The 22278-nt window shown below is 39.0% G+C and overlaps 1 protein-coding gene across 39 annotated transcripts in view; it reads right to left on the reverse strand.

Moving 5' to 3' along the window:
* Positions 1–22278, reverse strand: part of ank3a (ankyrin 3a) — a 99232-nt gene that overhangs the window by 18476 nt on the left and 58478 nt on the right. For 23 of the 39 annotated variants that reach the window (XM_048191417.1, XM_048191416.1, XM_048191414.1 and 20 more), the window contains 14 exons: positions 20305–20355; positions 19723–19832; positions 18655–18687; positions 16941–17165; positions 16551–16705; positions 16240–16451; positions 14101–14308; positions 13632–13728; positions 12524–12752; positions 12055–12180; positions 9859–9981; positions 9526–9552; positions 8864–8942; positions 466–7659 (listed from right to left, as the gene is read on the reverse strand). In XM_048191417.1, coding sequence (XP_048047374.1) covers positions 466–7659; positions 8864–8942; positions 9526–9552; positions 9859–9981; positions 12055–12180; positions 12524–12752; positions 13632–13728; positions 14101–14308; positions 16240–16451; positions 16551–16705; positions 16941–17165; positions 18655–18687; positions 19723–19832; positions 20305–20355 — 8869 coding nt within the window. The remainder of the gene's footprint in view (positions 1–465; positions 7660–8863; positions 8943–9525; positions 9553–9858; positions 9982–12054; positions 12181–12523; positions 12753–13631; positions 13729–14100; positions 14309–16239; positions 16452–16550; positions 16706–16940; positions 17166–18654; positions 18688–19722; positions 19833–20304; positions 20356–22278) is intronic. The other 16 variants (XM_048191420.1, XM_048191425.1, XM_048191419.1 and 13 more) reach the window with 10 other exon arrangements.

A 22278-nucleotide genomic window follows, 5' to 3' on the forward strand; every position in this document is an offset into this window, starting at 1 on the left:
CACAGTTGGTGCTCCGATTGTGTATGTAAAACAAATTTTCCACAGAATCTATGCAGGCAATAACTATGAGTTTATACAATGGTATAAAAATGAAAACAAAACATTAAAAAAAATAGATTTTGTTGAGATGAGGCATGCAGACAACATAGTATTGTACATTTTTTCTAACAAAGTTCACAAACACTGAAGCAGGTATAAATTCCTCAACAATGTTCCTTTAACCAACCCAGCACAGATACACTGTTCAGTGCCCCACCCCTCATTACGATAAATTATCTATGTAAGGTAGGGGAGAGAGAAGGGGAGATCTGACAGGGACAGATACAGTACGGTACAGTCACACAGCACAGTGATGAGAGAATGACAAGAATGACAGCTATTGTTCACGCCACAGGCAATCCAATCAAGTAACAAAGGCTCATGCAACTAAGGATTAAGTAAAGTTTTCAATAAAGTTTTACAAACTAGGCTTGATCTCCGCGACGGGGGGCGACCTGCGAGCCCCTTCGTTCTTACTGCCCTCCTTCCCTCCTCCAGTCCGCTTACTCCTCCTCCTCTCACTGCCCGCTGCCCTTGTGACCTTTGTCCTCGAGGGTGTGACCCCTCGGGAGGAGCCAGCGGAGAGGGAGGGCTGGGACTGAGAGGGGTCCGATAGTGAGGTGCTTCGTGAAGTGCTGCTGTCCTCCTCCGATTGCGACTGCTCTCCCTGTGTCTGTTTCTCCTCGTCTGAAAGTCGTTCAGCCACCTTTATTGCTTCTCCGCTAACATTCTTTAAGAACTCAATTGACTGCCTACACACCTCACTAAAGTTGCCTCTACCTTCCTCGCTAACTGAACAGCCGGAAGCACCAGATGACCTGTCTTTGAAAGGCCGCCTGGAGGGAACTACTGGTCGGACTGATCTCTCAGAGTCTGTGGGCTTACTTGACCTTGGAACTACCTGAGCTGTGACAGTTGAGTTAGCTGCACCATTTCTTTTGATGTCCTTGACAGGAATTCTAGACTTAGGCTCAGACATTATGGATGTAGGATCCACTTTCCTTGCCTCTGGCCTCACAACCTGTTTAGGCTTCTGCTTTCCTGAACTGTGTGTGTTAAAACTAAACCCTGCTGCCTTGACTGGGAGTCTAGACTTTGGTTGCCTGTTCTCTAAGACTAGTTTAGTCTGATGACTTTGAGTGCTAGCTTTCTCCACTCTCTCCACAGACTCCCTACAGAACTGAGCTTCTATTCTACTAGCTTTCTGTAAGGTGGGTTCAGAAGATGACTGCAAATTAAAAACTACACTACCACACTGGATGTAGTTGGCCTGCACATTAGAGAACTCTAAGTTATTGTTGTTATTGTAGTTTTCTGTGGGGTAATCTTTTCTGCCAGTCAGGGAAGAGTTAGTGCTATCAAAGTGACTTTCAGCTAATTGAGACTCCAAGCTAATGTATTCCGGCATCTGACTGTCTGAGGACTCAGCTTTAACATCAGTCAGTTCAGCTGAGCCAGGGTCTTTCTTTATAGTAATGGAAGCTGCGATGCCCATCTTAATGGGGGTGCGTAATTTGGGGTCGACCTTGGAGGCTGTGACAGTGCATGAGGTGGTATCAACGGATGGAGGTGCGTCCAGGCAGTCAGCACTGCCCTGCACTGTGCTGCCTCTGGATGGTGTTATATCTGTGGTTGCCTCTACCTTCCCCTCTACAGCTCTTTCCCCTGCCTTTGAGTGAGAGGTGACTATCCCCGCACTCCTGCCCCCTTTCCCCTTGTCCCCTGACTGCCCATCTGATGTATGCTCACCAATCTGGAAAAACTGAAGTCTCTCTTCAACAAAGTCCCTCTTGCTCATGTCAATAGCACCACTGCGGGTCATCTCAAACATCTTGCCCTCATGGAAGGGGAAAGGGTTGGGCTCACTAGTTGGGGTGCTTTCATCTGTTGGGGTTCTTGCTGGAGTGGTATCCGGCGTGGTTGCTTGCGATTTGTCTTCCACTGACAAAGCACAGGGCTTCGGATCTTCGTCTTTGTTTTTAGCATCAAAAGCTCCCTCCTCTCCCACTTTAGCAGACCATGGGTCAAAATCCAAGCCTTTAGTAGCAACCGTTTTAAAGGTAGTGTTTATTCCCTCCTCTAGTTGTTGCTTAAAATAATTGTCTGCAAAACCTTGTCTATCAGGGTGTCTTCCCTCCAAAGAATAGATTTTATCTTCTTTCCCATTGTCTGATTTTTTCCCAGATGACCTCTTTGTCTGTGCCTTTTCCCCTGTTTCCTCATTTGGCATGCTCTCCTCTTCAATTACTTCAAGTTTACTCTGGCTGAAAGACCGATCTCCTGCTTTTCCCTCATTTGACAGGCTGGACGTTTTAGGGTCGCTCAGTCCATCGTCCTCATCTTGTAGGTCATACCCATCAAGAGAATCTATCTCAGTGGCATCTGTGTCATGGGAAAATTCAGCAGTTGTTGCTAAAGAGCAATCAGTGATAGATTGATCATTTCCATTCTGTTCACATTCTACCTCTTCTCCTTTCACAATGCCATTGATACCTGACTCCTTGTGATGTGAGCCGTTTCTCTCTGGTTTCTTAGGCTTAACACGTTTCTCACACTCCTCAGCCATTTTGAAGGTGTACTTCTTAGGGGGGGCAGGGTGAAAAACAGATTCATCATCACTAGAGTCACTGTTGTCAGCTCCAGGTGGGAGAGGGGAAGGAGGCTGGACTCTGATTACGGGCTCTGCAAGGAGATGCCTGTCATGTTCCTCTTGAAGGTTAACCTCCATCATCTCCGTTTCTGCTTCTGAGGAAGGACATGACCCCCTCTTTACAGGGTCAGCATGCTCAGTCTCTAAAGGTGGTGGTGGTGGGAACTCAATGTAAGCAATGCGTTTGTCTTTTGATCTTTTTCCAGGGGAGTCTTGTTTTCTTTTTGAAGACTCTGATGATTGAGTGGCTGGTTTGGCTTTTTCTGCTGGCAATTCCTTGAAAATGAATGTTTTAGGCTGCTCCTCTTCCTCAGACTCCTCTGGGATAGGGCTAGGCATGCCAGCCATGGAACCAATGACAGACTCTGGAGCCCTGGAGTTCAGGTCGTAGCTGACCTCCTCAGAGGTAGGTGTCTCAGGAGTTACCGGACTCTTCCCTGAACTGTCTATAAATGTCACCTGTTCTAACGTGTCATCTTCAGGGCTTCCCTGTGGAGAAGACGGCTGTTTCTGTTTGACAGAATAAAATGCTCCACGTGTTTCGTGTACTGTCCTGCTCTCATGGCTTACTACTTTTTTGTAAGTGCTTAGCTGCCCAGTAGCAGTTTCTTTCTCATACTGTTTACCTACTTGAATGCTGACATACACAGGAAGAGGTTTAATGTCCGCAGTGACACCTGGGGTCACTTTTTCAATGTACTCAACTTGGTTATTATCCACACCATTACATACTATATTAACAATCTGCCTGCTAGAATCTGCGTTCACTACAGATGACAATTCACTAGGTGATTTGCTGGCACCTGAATTAAAGTGCTGTGTATTTCTGGCTATGTGAGACCCTGTTCTTTCAGATTTAATGGAGGAATCTAACTTTAAAGTACTACTTTGATGATGGTCTATAAAACTAGATGACACCCTAACAGGAATTTGTGATTCCGAGTTTTTTTTTAGAGCACCATTGCATTTTTCAGCATCTTCTCGAATTACCAACTCTGTGTAAATTATCTTTTTAGTTGTTTCTTCCTTTGTAGTATTTCCATCTCTCAATGAGTGCTGCTCATTCTGTGAGTCATCTTTTTGCCTATCATGCACTAGGGTATGGGTGAGCTTTGTCTTTTGGCCTTTCAGTTGCCCATTACCATGGTTTTCCCAAGTTTTGTATATTTTCCTGTCTTCATTGACAATTTGCTCCTTGGTGTAAACATTTTGGTGATGTTTTGGTGAAGAGCTATCTGACCTATTTCTCTGTCTGTCACTCTGATTTTGGGCAAACGCTTGAGCCTTTCGAACATTGTAACTATGCCCACCCTCACTATCTTTTTTGGGGCTTCTCTCACTTTCTGAAGACTCTGTTGATTTTGGGAGATTCCCCCCTGCAAAAATTTGGTAAACAGGTAGCTTACTTTCCTGCAGCTTCCTTACGGGGGATCCTGAAGTTTGTCCCCATTGTGGACCTTTATCTTGTTTCTGAGCTTCTGATTCAAATTTCATTCTTACTGAGCTAACCTTAGATGTTGAGGGCTGGAAATATTTAGATGATTCACTTGCACTACTAGCAGATGAGCAGTCCCCCTTTTTTGGGTCATCATTGTATTGAAGCAAGACCCGTCTTTCAGGACTGCTTGGTAGACTGGCACATTTTCTGTCATGGGAACCATATTTATCCCTAAACCTGTCTCTGCTCCAGTCCTCTCCAGTCCCTCCATTCCTGTGAATTGACCTCTCTGGGCTACTACAAGTTGAGCTGGGCCCAGAACGAGTCTCCCTTGCATCTTGTCTGTGGTGCTTCTTCTCAGGGGATTGAAGCTCGTCATTCAGTTTTTCAGTTTTATCACGAAAGAATTGTGACACTTCACTGAGTTTTTCCTCTGCCTCTTTGACAGTTCTGTCTACTCTGTCCTCATATTTTTGCTTCTCTCTGCTTTTATTCTGCCCGTCCTCAGAAACTCTCATCCAAATAGACTTTTTTGGACTATCAGGATCAGAAGCGTACTGCAACAAAGTGAGTTTGTCATAACTGTCATCATCTGATGATCTACCTGACCTATCAGGCTTTAGCATGAATTCTCTAATTGAGCCACCTTGTGTTCCCTCACCATAGTATCGAGACCTGTCAATCACAGATTCATCTGAGTCTGAATGGGACGAGTCAAATTTTTCTGACAGGAGCATTTTCTCTGCAAACTTGTATGATTCTCCCCTAGTTTCAGATGATTCATCATCATGGTACTCAACTGACTGCTGACTAAGCAATTTCAAGGTCTTATCATTCTCCACAGAGACAGGCATGTGTATTCTGGAGTCCAGATAACAAGGAAGAGATTCTTCAGGTTCTATGTTGTCATGTTGCTCATTGCCCATTCTGTTTTGTATTTCTTTCATGCCACTTTTCCCCTGAAATATGTACATTTCCTTCTCAGGGTGATTTTTTGTTTCTCTGATAATTACTTCAGTTGGTTCAGCTTTGTTGCCTTTCTCGATATGAACCTCAATGATGCGCTCGACTTTGGGCATTGGGTCTAGAGGCCTAACAGATGGATCTGCCCCTTCACTGTTGCTTTTGTGCTCAAACAGGCCTGTTAACTCTCTGGATGGATCCTTTCCAGACTGGAAGGCCTTCATTATGTCTCGTACTGACATTGTTTCCTCCATCCTCTCAGATGCAGCCTCTTTAGCAGGAGGTTTGTGGTACACCATTCTTGTAGTTGTTGTTATGTGAGTTTCCTCTTTGACCCGCATGCCTTTGCCCATCATATCATCCTCTGCATTGACTCTGGCTTGGTAAGCTTTAACTCTTTCTTTGATGGACCCACCAGGTGATCGGGGCTCAGTGTCTGCACACCGCAGTGGAGGCTTTGTCATTCTAGCATCTTCCAATGCTGGCTCCTTAGGATCCTCTGGAGGCTCATAGCTCCGTATGACATGTACAACCTCAGTGCGTGTTTCAGTGATGACAGGGGGAATCTCCTGAAAGAGGCCTTTGGGCCCCATTCCCTCTGCACTTTGGGGAGCTGAGGGGGTTCTCTCACTGCGAGTCTCAAACCCACTGTCTGAAAGCGGACTCTTGTCTTGGTCATGGGATACGTCATCGGGAGAGTCCAGTGCTATTTCAGGGCCAAACAATGCATCAGCTAGCTTTGAAAGTTCTTTTTCTGATGGTGAAGGGCGCATGTTGGTTGGAGGCATTTTGAGCTTGTTCTCCTGTAATGCCATTGCAGGTTTCAGGACACGTTTCTGTTTCTCCTCTCCATCTCTCCTTGCTTCCTCAGTTCTTTGTTTAGCCTCTGCTATTTTAGAAAGAGAACTTGTGCCAATGTCATTAGTTAGGTAATCAACAACTTTGGCCAGGTTAAAATCTCTGTCAGATACTTGTTTTGTTTTCACTTGAGGGGCTAATGTTTCATATCGAGGGGGGCATCTCCATTCATTTTGTTGATTATCATCTATGTCATCCTCTAGGACATCTTCTGTTTTGCTGTTTTTAATATTTGCCTTACTCTCTCTCAAAACATCCTTGCTAAGAATTTCACTGACTTTGACCAGGTCCTGTTTTACTTTCTCTACGATCTTGAAAGGCTCCTCATCTTCCACTTTATGTTCCTTAGAGTCAGAATGATAACCTTTGGAGCTTGAATTTGTATCTGTTTGTAAAATTGCAGACATTCTGATTAGGTCCTCTTTCATTTCAGCCACATCTTTTAGTATCTCCTGGCTGTTAGACAGAGGGGATGAAGAGGTAGCAGATTTTAGTGTTCCTGGGGACATGTGGAGGGGAGTCTTGACAGGAGACAGAGTTCTGGCAAAAGAGGACTGAGTCTGGGTATTAACCTCTTGGGGCATGGCCTTTCTGGGCGACAGGAGAGCAGCTGTTGACTTGGAGACTTCAGGGAGCTTTTTAAACTGGTGTTCTGGTAAGACATTTATAACGGAATATACAGGAACTGTAATAGTGCTGGAAGTTACAGATGTGGTAGAATTGGGAGGGGATCTGAGGGAGGCATACAGTGAGCTGGACGCAGAGGAACGTATAGACTGGTAAGAGGATGAGGGAGTGGAGGACACTGACTTTAGTGTGCCATAGCCAGCAGAGCAGGAATTAAATGTTTTTTCCACTTCATCAAATGCCGCATTCACATTTGTTGTTGCTGCATTTGTTGTGGCTTGAATTCTTTCCTGCAGGGTGCTGGTAAGATGGGTTGTTGGGGAGGAGGAGCGATATTTGGTTGGGGAAACTGTCCCATTGATCAGCGCAGCTGCTGTAGTGGCTGAGCCGGATTTCAACGGTGAAGAGAGGGATGACAGGAATCCTCTGGCAGAGGCATCAGTGTTGGTTCTGATAGAGGAGAAGCCCGGGACAGTTTTAATGGGGGAGCAGTTTGCTGGAGGGTTTGAGGTTACAACAGACTTGTATGGCAAACTTGAGCCGTACATGTTTAGTGAAGACTTAGGCGAGGATGGAGGGGTCATAGAAATGGAGGATCTTTCCAGCAAGGTCCCACCAGATGGTACCGGAGAGGTCCTGGCTGAGAGCCCTGTGAGGCCTTTAAGTGAAACTGGATCAGGGGCACTCTTCCCTGGAGAGGACAGAAGGGTGGGGGAGGCTTGGACTGGATACTGAGCACCTTGAACTACAGTCTTTATTGGTGAGGAGATTGTTCTGTAGGATCGTATCGGTGATGCAACATCGCTGGCAGATTTGATGGAAGATGCTGGTGAACCTCCAATTATAGATTTGATGGGAGAAGCAGAGTTCACAGACCACACCGACCTCAGTGGGGAGGCTGAGGGGGTGTTGGATGAGGAACTGGAGAGGGAGCCAAATCCAGACTTGGTCTGGCTAGGGACATTGATGGGAGAGCTTGTCGCCCAGGCCTGGTAGGAGCGCGTCGTAAAGACAGGCTTGTAAGCGTAGCCAGAAGGCTGCGGCGTGGCTTTTGGAGTGGTGTTATGGCCTCTTTCAGCTGTTTCTAGCATAATCAAATTAATAAACAAAGTAAACAGAAATAGTTAAATAAGAGAGAAAAGAGAAACAAGAAAGATTTAGTCAGGGGATAAATCCAAAAACAACTAGCAGAGAAAATACATAAAGTGTGAAGTCTTTTGACAATGGAAATCTACGTGAAAAAAAGAAAAGAAAAAGTAAGTCATGCCTGTGGTAAATGGGTGGAGAGGCAAAATTATGGAAAAATATCAGCCACATAAATAAGATAAACTCTAAATATTCAGAAAATTTGTTCAAATTTAAAATGATTTTTTTTTAAATAATTTATGCTCAGAAATGTCATAAGTACTTGTGCTTTGTAAATTTATATTTAGTCAATAAGATTTGTCAAAATATATCTGTGCATTATGCCCTGCAGTGTAAATGGTGACCTGCAACTGTTTATTATACTGTTAATATTAACCAAAAATGAAGGGGAAAAACACTCACCGATCACAGCTGGGTAACTTTAATACATTTAATTATCAAGCCATCTATGATCGAACATGAACACAAAGTTAGGCCCACATGGGAAAAAAAATATACTGTACTTTAAATTAGAATCACTGCTAAATATATACATGCCACTGTTTTAATTTAATATTAATATTTAGATTAATAATTAACTTTAAAAATAAAGGAGTGTGTTAAATAGCATATTAGTTTTAGATATTGGCTAATATTGGTAATGACTATTGAATTTTTGGTTTTAATAAGTTACAAAAAAAAAACCTAAATAAATGAATACAAAAGCAAATGGTAAAATACGGATATTGAATACCATGTTTTTTTTTTTTAAATAATGAGCAATTATAAGAATTGTCAATAAACCAAGCAAGTTCTTTTGAAAATAATACAATAAATAACAACAAGACAAATGATAGGTTTATTCAAAAACACATCAGGCAATACACAATGTGGTAGCAAATCATATAAAATGTCAAACAATGGAAAAACAACACATGAAAAAGAAAAAAAAGGCAAAAAAAAAAGCAAGCAAACAAATGTAATTGTTTATGTCTAATGTACACAGACATGGCATACTGGCAGTTCTGTTTTTGAAAATGGTGAGATATGAGATTACTGTGCCTTCATATATGCCTGTATCAGATGCCTGTGTATATGTGACGCTTTGACTGTGTAATTATGTCATGCTGATGTTTCAAGAATAAAGAAAATGTAGGACTCACTGGATGCTGGATCGGCCAGATAGCTGTAGCGCTTTCGCAATGCTAATGAGGCAAAGGTATGTCGTCGATCTTTGTCATTCTGCAATAACACAAAAGTAAAAAATCCTATGTAAGAACAAAGTGACAAAAATCGTAGTGCAATGATCTTTTAAGTGGCTAATTACTATCATTTCCTTTTGATTGTTTTGAAAGCACTGTATCTATGTTGCCCCAGATTTTTTTTTTTTTTTGGGAAGGAATTATTTAATGTGGTACATTTAATTTAGGATATTGATAAAACATTCCAATTGCTTCAGTTTCTGTAAGGAATGTTGTGCTACATTTCACTTTGAAATGCGGTCTCCTGAGAGAGGGTCAACTAGAGAAGCACAGTCCATTTGCTAACAGTGTGAAAGGTATTTTCCAGTGAAACTGCCTAATTGCTTCACTTTGAAATAAAATTAAATAAAAATCAAATCTGCAAAAGAGATATGTGAAAAATGTTTTCAATAAGCCACAAAATAACAATGCTTTAAATCTACTGATAAACACAAAAAGAAGTCATGCACTTGCATGACCAATGACAAGCTGGTACAAAAGCTTTTGACCAATCACATAAATAAGCGTATGATCACATAAGCACCACACTAAAGGCAAAGGTGGACAAGTTACGAAATATGTACCTCATCATCAGGATCTGACTCCATTTCCTACAATTTCCCACGATGCATTGCAGCAATACATAATGGAGCAGCAGCAGCCGAGGATGGTGAGTATGTGAAGATGGCGTTGGAGGTAGAGGAGTAAGAGAAAAAGAGTTGAAAGAGGACAGTAAGGGAGTGGAAAAGGTAAAAAAATGCAGATGCAGAGAGATTAAAAGTGAACAAGACAAAAGGAAAGGCAAAATAAAGTTACAGCTAAAGCAGCGACACAAATAGCTCTGTGATGATGTTTAATAGTTGAAGACTCTCTAGATAACACTAGAGAAAATGTCACAGAATCATGTTTGTCCTTACCTTTCTGTGTGTTGGCAGTGTAAAGTTAAGGTTGCAGATTGCACTCTGCGGCAGGCCTTTTGCGATTTTAGGTTCTCTGAGGAAAGATATTCTCCCACATGGCTCTTGGCCCATATCTCTGACCTACAAAACACAACATAGAATGACAAAAAAATCTTAACATATAACTCCAGTCATATCAGTAGCCTGATAAAAGCTGTTTTAGTATATATTGAGCTAAGCTGCCTCATGGGATCTGTTATGTTGTGATCACATGACCAGCCGATAATCATTTTCTTTAATTTATCTTGGAAACCCCCTGTTACAGGACACTTTTGCCAATGGAATAAATTATTCATGGCTGACTGTGAATAGAGCATTTTTTTCAGTGGCACTGGTAACCTTAAACGTTTGTGATGCTACTGCCTTCACACCGCTAAGAATCAATATAATGTCCAAGACAATTGTTATATCTGCCAGTGCAACACACAAAAATACATATAGTCATAGTCAAGTTTACATACAACTTGCAGAATCTAAAAAAATACGAGGGATCATACAGAATGCATGTTATTTTTTATTTAGTACTGTCATGAATAAGATTTTTTACATAAGAGGATTACATATAGTCCACAAGACAAAATAAAAGTTGAAGTTCTTCTTTCTACATCCTCAACTCTTCTTGCTCCATCTCCTCTTTCAATACCATACATTCCTTTCCCCTCATTTCTTTTTACCTCTTTCACAGTTCCTCTCCCTCTCAATAATACCCTTCCTCTACCACTTCTCACTCTTACACCTCTTCCTTTTCTCCTTCTTATTCTTCTCCTTCTCCTTCTTTTGTTTTGTTTTCTTTCCCCTTTTGTTGTAATTGAGATAGTTGTAAACAATTAGGAAATTTTATTGTTTATTATTAAAGCTGCAGTCCGCGATTTTTCCTCTTTGTCGCCATCTCTTGTTTGAAACCTGCAATTGCAGTCATATGCGGAACAGTTATCTGTATGTGCGTTGTTACTCAGCACAGCTCACCAGCGCGGATGAATCTAATGCTTGCTGTCAGTCACCGGTGTGGATACTGCACTTCAGAATCACAGATTCTACGTCTTGAAAGTATGACCAATATAAGAATTTTCACTGGAAAATATCATCTGAACAAGTAAGTAACATTTCTGCCACTTTTGTTCTGACCAACTGAGGAAAAAAGCATTAGGCCTACAATAAATCGTGCTGCCTATTATGATTAAATCTAACGATCGCTTAGCTCGGATCACGTCAAACCGTGCAAATTATTATTACTGTTATATTGTTCTCAAATTGTTAATGTTAACAACAGCAGCATTGCGTGACTGTGTATTTAGTGTGTATTAGCGTTACCTGTAGATTTCAATTTCTGTAGCCACTCCACAGTCCAAAGTCTTTTGCTTTTTGACTACGAGTGAATCTCCAGTTGTCACTGATGATTGTCATTTGGACCTTTCTGGATTACAATCCGCCATCAAAATGATAAGTTTAATTATTCCAGCTGCTGTGAGAACATGCTATAAATGTGCCACTACCGGCAGCATCCTCGCGTGATAAAAACGAATAGCCTCTCTCCTTCCTTTGTTTACGGACGTGACGTAATGACGCACAGACTAACTGCTGCATGCTCAAATTTCCCCCGGGAATCCACTCTTATGTCGCTCTTATTATAAAACATTATTACAAGCTTACTGTTGTGAATTGAGACAAAATAATTAGATAGTTTTGAACACAGGCTGGTTATGTACTTTTTAACCAAAAAAAGTTGCGGACTGCAGCTTTAACATAGCAGATACCAGTTTAGGGCCAAGTGAAATCATTCCATGTGCAATTGAAAAATGACAGTTTAGTTTGTTGTGTTTGGAAAAATGGTATATAAATGTTTGTGATTTTTGTAAAATTATCATAAAGAGCTACAAATGTTTGTTTTTTTCCCCTTATATATTAAAATTTTGGTTGGCTGTGTGAACAGATGTGAACACATTTGAGAATTTTGTACAAAATGTTTTGAGACAATTATGCATATGATTTGTATAAAGATTGAAATCTTACAATTTGTTTAGGACAATTACAAAGTGTTCAGATCATGCTAATTGTTTTGAAAACAGTGATCTGAGTTTGGAGAAATATGTCAAATCAATTGAGAAAAACTAATAGCTATAAGAATTAGGATGAATGAGCCACTGTCTCTCAAACCTTGATGTTGAATGGGAGTCGGTTCTCTTTGAAGGCATAGAAGTTGAAGACGAGTTGCTGGCCACTCTTTGCCAGAGGACAGATGTTACCGTAGCATTCTACATGAATGGGCTTACCCTCCAGAATCTGAAAAGAAAAAAAGGAACGGATCATAAGAAGTTGTACATTTATGTCTGTATAGTGTCACTGAATGATCAGAAAAGTGTTATTGTGTTATAGAAAAATATGGAGAATGAATGAATGTGTGGTTGTTTTATGAATATGAACTGTGAATGAAAAAGTTTGTGGGTACATATTCTATCAATTTAGTTTTTTGAAATGAATTTCCCTATGTGTGTATATACATGAATATTCACAAACTCATGACTCACTGTTTCCAATCACTGAGAGATCGTTAATTATTTATGTGAACGTGTATAGTGAATGTGTGCGTGCAATGTGTGTAGGCTAGAGTGTTACAGCTGCACACCTCAATGTCTTTGCTTCTTGCCACCTCCTCAAAGTTCTCCTGCTGCTCCAGAGTTTTGTCGGCTTTGTCATCAGTCATGCAGAAGCAACGTAGACGGGACTCTACAGGGTCGATCATTTTAGCAAACACCACAAACTTGGCCAGGTATGGAACACAGATTAGCTCTCGGTACAGCTGAGATGCTAAACCCACCGTCTCACTGATCTGCTGACAGTCTGCCAACCAAAATCTACAGAAAGGAGAGGGGGAAAAATTTCCTTAGAATTAGGAAAATCCTCCCCAATTCTTAAAATTTTCACAAATATTTATAGTACTTTTACTGTTACAACTCCACGGGATGAAGAATCTAGGTTCTAAGATGTTTACATGATATAAGTTTCAGAAGCAAATCCTTTACTCAGCTGTTTGACAAAAACAATGAATGTTTATACCAGTGGTGCTCAGCAGGACGGTCAAAATCCAAAAAAGCGCCACAAATCTATTCTGACAGGTTCACAGATAAAAATGCAAATAACAAAATATGAATATAGAAGCATGCATACTTAGAATAAGAAAATAAATATGCTCATCAAAAGGGAGGAGAAAACATATCCCATTTCTTTTGTTGTTGATGTCAAAGGCTGTGCATACCAATCATATAAAATGTAAAATAGGTCAAATAAAATACAACCCAAAGTACATTAAATGCAGGCTTACTGGCAACGAGATTAGATTTTGCATATTGCTGGGCTTATGCAGTTCAAGGAAATATCAATTATCAAAATATCATTTTAATGTTTGATTTTAAGAACATTTTTGTTAGGAACTGGCACACACAAGCCAGCGATTTACATAATTTAGACAAATTTTTGGCATAAAGATAAGCAGATCCCTCACAATATTTATAGAAAAGGTCTCTGTTCTTTAATGACCTTATGTGAACCTTCCTCTTCTCACTAATTCATTTTTCTAGGCAACAGTCTACAGTCATATTTTTTTGCAGATGTGCAGATGAACATAATTAGAATGATATAATTTAATCTAGGGCAGAAACCTTCCACTGTCTCTCGCTCTAAAGCCCATGATTTGAATCTGCATGTGATGTATTCCAACATCAGCTGAGACTCACCTGGCAGATACATTTGTGGTGAAGGAAACACAGTCTGTGACAAAGGAGAGAGGAGTGGTCCCAGTGATGTCTTCCCACTGCGCAGGGGATGTTCCACCTAAAAAGATGCAACACTTTTAAACACTGGTATTGGGAATCACTACAGAAACTGTGATATGTTATCAAAATATGCTGTTGGGTATGATATAGTAATGTACTTAATGATTTGTTTGTCAGCAGTAGGAAATTTGATGTTCCTTTGCAAATGCATTTTATCTCTTTTAACTCTGTATACACCAAAGCGAACCCAAATGTTGAACTTAAATTGAGATAGGGGTTCTCAAATCAATGTGCAGTTGTTGTTGATGATTTTTATTTATATTTCTGCTCTCAAATAAAAGAAACTCTGAAGTACTTTATATTAAAAAAAAATGAAACCTGACATTTTCTCTCCCATCTCATTTAAAATACACAAGCTTTCACTATTCACCTGTGATGCTACAGAGCAGTCTAAGGCAGGGGGCGGGTTCTCCTTTGCGTCCATTAGCAACAGCCTCTTTGGATCTGGGCGGCACAGGGATTGTCATGGTGATGGGCTTGTGGAATTTTCTCCTTCTGGGCTCCACAGTAACAATTGGGCTGAATGATGCACGGTTACCAGTGATGGTCCACACCAGGTCCTCTGGCACCGGCTGTGCCTGAGAGAGAAAAAGACAGAAAGACAAGCAGTATTAAGAACAGGAGAAAAAAAAGAAGAGCATCTATTTTAGAGAGCATCTACTTTACGGGCCGGGTGTTCTGTCAAGTACTGCAGGTGCGGGGCGGGTGCGGGTTTACAAAACAGGAACCATGCAGGACTCTGATAGGCACAAGGTCACTCTAGGCAATATGCATCTAACTAATCAACATTAGAATGTGTATAGCTTTTTATTGCTTTAGTCTCCTGACATGTTCCTTGTGTAATGTACAAATATATTCTACAGTTTCTATGCTATATTCACTTTGAAATAAAATTAAATAAAAATCAAATCTGCAAAAAAGATGCTATTTTGTGTGTGTATGTGTTAGAGGTCTGCAACCCCAAAGCCCCGAACTCGTGGGTTTTGGGTCGGGTTCGGGTTAAGGTTTTTATGAATAGCTTCGGGTCGGGTTCGGGTCTGTAACTGAGAAAAAAATATATAGGCTGTTTTATAAGTCTTGCGTGCCGTCTTCTGTGTTGTGCTCGAAAGAGCGGGTGAGAGTGGGAGGACACTTATAATTCACATTTATATTTTAACTGTTTTGCGCATGTGATCCCGCTCTCGCGCACTCTTTCAGACTCAAACCTCTGACTATGAGTGCGATAAGGCAAACAATTACTGAGGGAAAACTTATTACAGTGCCAAACGATGGAGGGAAAGCAGCACAAAAAAATCTACTCAATAATAGGTGAGCCAGGGGATAGCACAAAATTAATTATTGTGTGAAGTGAATGACTACTGAGAGCAGTCACAAATCAAACAGCCGCACTACCGTCTCAGTTTTGTCAAGACTAGGTCTACTGTAAAATACTACATCATTTGATATGTATATTTAAATGTTTTAAACATTGCATGATATCATAGATGAATAAGTGTAAACTATGAATGAAATGAGCCAAGTGCGTTCGTAAATCAAATAGCCGCGTTTCTCTTGCATCTCTCAGAAATCAGCTGTCAAGAGCAGGCTACTATCACCTAAAACACTACATCATACACATTTTGTATTATTTTATTTGATATGTGTATTTAAATGTTTAAAACATTGTACTATATAATAGGCTACATGAGTGCAAACTAGAATGTAATGAAGCTCAATAGCATGGCAAATGGCCTCTGTGCATCTTTTCTACTACTTAGCCTCATGTTTCTGTCTATTTAAAAGTTGTACAATATGATCTTGTCATTCAACCAAATAATAGCTCAGCGGTTACGTGCAGTGTAGGTCTTACAGAGCTGTCTTGGCTTATGATAGCAAGAATGGTACATCTCTATAGCGGCGGATTTGGGGTTCGGGTCAGGTTCGGGTTAGGGTTAAACTACAACAATACCGTTCGGGTTCGGATCAGGTCAGGTCAGGTCAAATGATCTCGGGTATGGGCCGGGTTCGGGCCTCAGTTTAAAGCCAGTGCAGACCTCTAGTATGTGTGTGGGAAAATATTCTACTCTTGTGTGTATGTGAGAGAGAAAGAAAGTTCCCAGAGTTCCTTAAGATGACAAGACAGGCCACTTTTATGTTAACTTCTAAAATTACTTTCTCTAAAGAATCATTCAGATAATTTAGTGAACCAGTTTGACTGATTTATTAAAAATAAACTAACTCAGATGAAACAAAAGCACTCACAAACTGAACATTATTATATCCTGTAAGCAAGTTTAATCTACATAAGCTCTAAAACAATATCATTATGTAGCTTATTAAATATTTTAAAGTGGATAACCACCATAAATGTATATTTATTTACTATAAAAAAATCCTTTTCCAACTCCTGAAAACACAATTTTAAAATTCCCTGATATGTCCTTGTTTTCCATGACCTTGGAAACTAAATTAAAAGATTAAGGTTGACCAAACAAAATTTGATAACAACCATCTTGATAAGCCCTTATACCTGTAGTCCAACACGAATCTTCTTTGTAAGCGCTCCCTGAGGAAAGGCAGCTTTCACCATGGGAACCGCCTCACTACTCAGGACTCCGCCCTCAGGTCCCATGTGATCACTTTCTTGCTTGATGCGTGACACCACCGCAAAGTACTGTGGGAAATCTTTTGTGATGATGCGGCAGATACGTTTTTTCTCAAGCTCTGCTGGACTGTCCATCTCTGTAATCACATATGAAATCACAAATAAACAGAATGATGTGAATTAAATGAAAGCTCCCTGTGAGGTAGTTTTAGTTATGTCAACTGTTTGTACATTACCCTCATCCATGCCATTGAGAATCGAGGTGAGTTCTGTCACTCTGCAGTCATAATGATGTTCTTTCCAGGTCTCTCCATTATCGCTGCGTAGGACGATCAGCTCTCTCTCCTTTCCCCGCATAGAGCCAAAATGAGGAATTTCTACTATTACAGGCCTGAAAATGAAGTGAAGACAATAAGGGGCGAATTCACTAAACAGATGGTGGAAGTCCAATGTATTCAGATGGAGAACTGCACCATGCAAATTGCACTGATTTTAACAGAATTTAAGATGAAAACCCTGATATTACTCAGTCTGAACTCATTCCCCTTTGATGTTTTTGTGTAGCTTAAAAACTGATCTATTTAAGATTAATATGTATATAAATTTTTTAAAAGAGGAACTCTTACCCCAAAAACTGTGCCCCGGACGGCCCCATCTCCACCAGTCTGCTCACAAGACCCTCCCCCTCCACCATAGGGGGTGGGTACGCCAGGCGGTGGCGCTTTGCTAGGCGACAAGTGATTCGTGTTGGTGCTGGACACTTCCTGGGTGGAATGATTATACGCATACCATCATGACGACTTCCTCTCATCGACCCACCCCGAGCGTCCACCATGAAACTCACTAGGAACCTGTCAAAGAGAATGAAGGATTAATGAAAGAGAGAGAGAGAAGGAAATGAAGAAAGAAAGAGGGAAACCACGCTAAAACCACTACACAGACACGAACGAGTGAGAGACGATTCCCATGCTGTGATCACTGTACACCCAACACACGTGGCGAGAGAAAGAGAGGGAGGGAGGGAGGGAGAAGGGAAAGGTCTAAGCAGAAACGAAAAGGAGGAGAAACAGTAAGCGAGAACAGACCATTACAGCGAGAGAGATAGAGACAGAAGAAAAACAATTAAAAAGAGTGACAGTGCTTCGAGCTGTTAAACCTGGCAGCATTTATTCCCTCATACAACAGCAGCAGAGACAGAAGAAACACAAGGGAATCCTTGAATATCGACTTACCAAAATATTACCACAGTCACTGTACTCATGACTCTGAGTCAAATGCTACCCCCTTTACTGCCAAGATCAATTGTTTCGAAGCAGTGATCAGTGATCAACAGTGTGACCAAAAGCACCTCCACAGGTGGACAGAAAACCCAAAACACCCATTATCTGTTAATGTGAAATGAATGCAATTGTGTGTTCATGAGATTCTAAAACTGTTGACGAGGGCTTAAAAAAATTCTTTTGAACGGTAGTGTATATTGATGCATTTGCTCTAAAATGGCTTGAAAGTATGTTTTTGTTGTTGTTGTTGTCAGAGGAACTATTTTGACCACTGATTCCAATTCAAAATGCTTAATGTGGGAACTGAAACTGTAAAGTTAATGATGCATGTTTCACTATATTATTTTTAATATGGAGATTCATATTTAATCATTTCCTTTTATAACAAACATTAAAACAAACTGCTTACATATTTATAATAAAAATATATATTTAATATATGATATGTGTCAGCGCAAGAATTCCAGGAACAATATTAAGTGATGATGTAAACAAGTTTTTGAATGATAGTAAACTTTAAATCAGAGACACTATTAAAACGCCTGTCCTAATGTCCTCATACTCACAAGACAAGGATTATGTCTAATGGTGTGGACTAAAATAAAAACCGTGTTAACATCATTGTGAAATTCACAATTCCTATTTTAAATCATAATTTCAATATATTGCCCATTCCTACTGAAAAAAAAAAATGATGAAGCTTTAACAGGTGATTTCTTACTGAGAAGTGAAGATCATGACAAAAAACTCCATTTCATCACTAATTTTCTAATGTGCTGATGGTGGTAGTACTAGTGTGTGTAATGAGTGATCTGCAATTTCTTTTAGAAATGTGCTGAAGTTGCTGATCTCTGAATATAAGGTCCACTTTCCAAAGACCAGCTAAACACACACACAGTGTGGAGGAGCGCTCACACAGATGAGGAGATAAAACAGGGAATAAAACACCAGAGAACAGGAAAGAGAGTGAAAGAAAACAGGAGAGAACAGATGAAAAATAGACGGAAAAGACAGGACAGAAAGCTATAGAAAGAGTGATGTCACCGGACTCAGTTTTCACCTGGAGTCATACTGAGGAAGCGGGGAGGAAGGGCTGCAAAAGGAAAAATTAACGAAAAGAAAACAAGAACAGAAAGCAGGAGGTAAAAATAAACAACATTCATTATTACAGTTGTTGTCATGGTAAAACAGCTGACATACAAGTAAGCAAGACATGAAGTTGATGTAAAAAAATCTGATATTATGTGCAATGCAGTTGAAAGTGTGTGTTTAAGGTGGGGGGGAGGGACCAAATGGAAAACAAAATGTGCTTTATGCAAAACAACTCAATAAAGCCAATGAAAAGCTTTTTGCATGCTTGCCCAAAACAGCATTATGTTTGCAGTTTGGTTGGGTTAAATCATCTTCCTCCAATCATAAATGGTATCATTATAATATGCTAATGATATGCTCAATCCCCCATTAGGAGAAACAAGTGGTTAAAAGTAGGGAATCAAGTTTTAGCATCAAAATGAATGACAATGGTAACAGAAACAGTTAATTTGGTGCCACTACTGGAAATTACTACACCTTTAATTTCTCATAAAAAAATAAATTTCTTTTGTAAAATAAGTGGGGAACTGCTGTTCAAAAGTTTAGGGTCAGTAAAAACGTTTTGTTTTGTTTGTTTTTGTTTGTTTTTTTTTAAAAGTGAACTTATATTTTCACTCAGCAAGGATGCATTAAATTAATTAAATGTGACAGTGAAGACATTTATAAGGTTACAAAGTTTTCTATTTCAAATGCTGTTCTTTTGAATTTTCTGTATATTAAAATATGTTGAAAAAATATGTATTATGGTTTAATCAGAATATTAAGCAGAACAAGGATAATATGCTGAAGACTACATTAAAGGGTGCTAAAAATTCAGTTTTGCCATCTTTATAATATTAATTATAAAATTTTTATTATATATTTGATGAGAATAACAGAGTGACTTCTTGAAAACCATTCAGAAATCTCATTGACCCAAACTTTTGAACAGTAGTGTATAAAAAACAACATCATATATAATCAAAAGATATTCATGTATGTGTTTGCATCCTTTAAAATCGTGTTAAACAACCTCAACACAAAGATGTTTTCTTACCCAGAGTGCACAGGACTGCACACAGTGTTGTGTGAGTGGTCCACTGTGTCAGGGGTCCAACTGTAGCGCCGCATACACTCGCTATTGTATTCACGAGTCACTGCAAGGTGCTGTAAACACATACAAACATAAAACATACTTAAGGGTCAGGAAAGTTGCTTACCCATTTAAAGGAGTGTGCAGGTTGTTAAAAATGTAATTAAATTCAGAAATTATATGATAAAATGAAATTATGTTATATAATATTTTTAAATTCAATGACTCAGTTATCTAAAAATTCCTAAGATGCCTTGTAAAACCGCTGCCAAGAAAACACTGCGTTGATGCATCTGGAAAAAACATGGCCTCAAACAGGAACCTCAATCAGAAAAAAAAACCCACAATGAGTGAAAGACAATGAAATAAACACTGACAGGGCCGCCGATGGGGGTGGAGCTTGTATTGTATAAGCAAACAATAACACATAACTGCCAATGAGCGAATCAATGAGAGAAAATGAGTGTGTTCAGATTTTTGTGTAATGAAAGAATGGAAAACTGGAGTGATGATCTAACATGGTGATGATCTAACAAGATCCTGTACCTTATTCTGAGGGTCCACCATGTAGGAAATATCTTTAAATACACTCTGAAGCTTTAAAAGAAAAACACACACAGGCATGTTTATGCTACTTGCTGTAAAGCAGGAAAGGGTGATCCTTGCTCTGCTAAACAAAAAGAGAGTAAGTAGTGTGATAAAACAAATTACAAAGTCTTTCTCTGATGTTGTTCAAAACCTAGTGATCTGTCTACCTGAAATTGAAAATTTGAATGATACCCAAAAAGCTGTCAAGGTAGTCAGCCTAATCACTTTTGGAACACAAATTCGAACACTGAAGCAAAAATGAAAACACTTCAGTATGCAGTAGTGCACTCTCAAGGAAGGCTGTATGAATACTAACCATAACATATGTTTAGCTAAAGCTAATTGCTGTCATATTTGATATGCATAAGTTAATCCGATTCAAATTTGTATCATTGTATTCTTTAGGAATTCAGTTATTTCAAGAGTCTGGAGTGAATATTTACTCCTGAAAATGGAAAGAGTAACAGAACTCTGAACAGGAAAACACATCATGGAAAAGCTTGACAGAGTCCAAGTCTGACACTCTGTCTCTCTCTCCCTCTCTTTGTCCTTCTACCAGTGTCTAGCCATCTGCTTATGGATAGATTGAGGTCAAGCATTTTGATTTCCAAATGTGCCTTTAAATAAACTCTTTTTAGACTGAAAGTCTCAAGTCTAAGTGTTTATTTAAAGGCACATTTGGAAATGAGAATGTGACACTGGACAGAAGAGAATGTGAGTGTGTTTGTATCAGTGTGGATGGGAACCGGGCTTTCGCAAACCTCATGGGACCCAACACAAATATTCCAGGACATTTCGCTGTGTTGTTGAAAGTCTTGAGGAAAACTTCATGACAAGAAATGGAATCAAAAATAAAGCTATGGCTTTTTATAATTACAGGGTTAAGGGTTATCTGACAAGGGTCTCACTCTATATTAAGTGTAATTAACTACTATGTATTAACATTTAAATTAAGCATTTGATACAATGCACTTATTTTAAAACACACCTGCATGTGATTACAGCTGTGCCACCGAAACTGTCCTAACCTTACCTGTATCCCACTTCAATAGCAGCAAAAATGTTTTACAATACAACATAAACATAAGTACAATTTAGCTAACTTTTTTATGCAAGTACATGGTCGTTAAAGACAGCTAATATAAAGTGTATATAGCAAACCTTTTTTTGTTGTTGTTGTATATAGTTTCTAGTAGTGACCAGTCAGTGTTGATGCAGATCAAGTGTGATATCTCATAGTGGTGCAGTGGCACACACACATAGATAGCACACAAATTTGTAGTAAATTAAATTTAAGCCATTTTTAAGTATATATTTCAATACTGAACAAATTAATTATATTTATAATAAATTATAAACAGGGTTGTTATTGTTAACTAAACCTAAAAGTAAGACGTTTTGTTATTACTATTAGTTATAAACTTAAATGTTTTTATTTAATTATTTTTTAATTAATTTAAATCTGAAAAAAATAAGAAAAAACAAATGAAAGTTACAACTGAAATAAAATGACTAAGTTGAAGAACTAAAATTACTAAATATTTTTTAAAAAAGTGAAATATTTAAAATACAGAAATAGAAATATTTAAAAATAATAACAATAATAATGAAAGTGACAAAGGCACATATTAAAATTACTAAAATGAAAATGAAAATCATATATATATTAAAACGACAATATGAAAAATAGAAAAATAAAAGCTAATTCAAAATATTAATAAATAATAAAGTAGTATAAAAAATATTATATAATAATATAATAATACAATACTGATTATAAATGTTTTTTTTTTTTTTTACTTCATCCATCATCTTTGAGGCATTCATCACATTCTAGCATTCTAAATATTATAGGATTGCCTTTACTACTAAGGATGATGCAACCTTAAAATTTGGCAAAAAAACCCCCTCTTAATTCTTACTGCTTTCTGG

This window comes from Megalobrama amblycephala, linkage group LG5, assembly GCF_018812025.1.
Source record: "Megalobrama amblycephala isolate DHTTF-2021 linkage group LG5, ASM1881202v1, whole genome shotgun sequence".
In the NCBI taxonomy this organism is placed as follows: Eukaryota; Metazoa; Chordata; class Actinopteri; order Cypriniformes; family Xenocyprididae; genus Megalobrama; species Megalobrama amblycephala.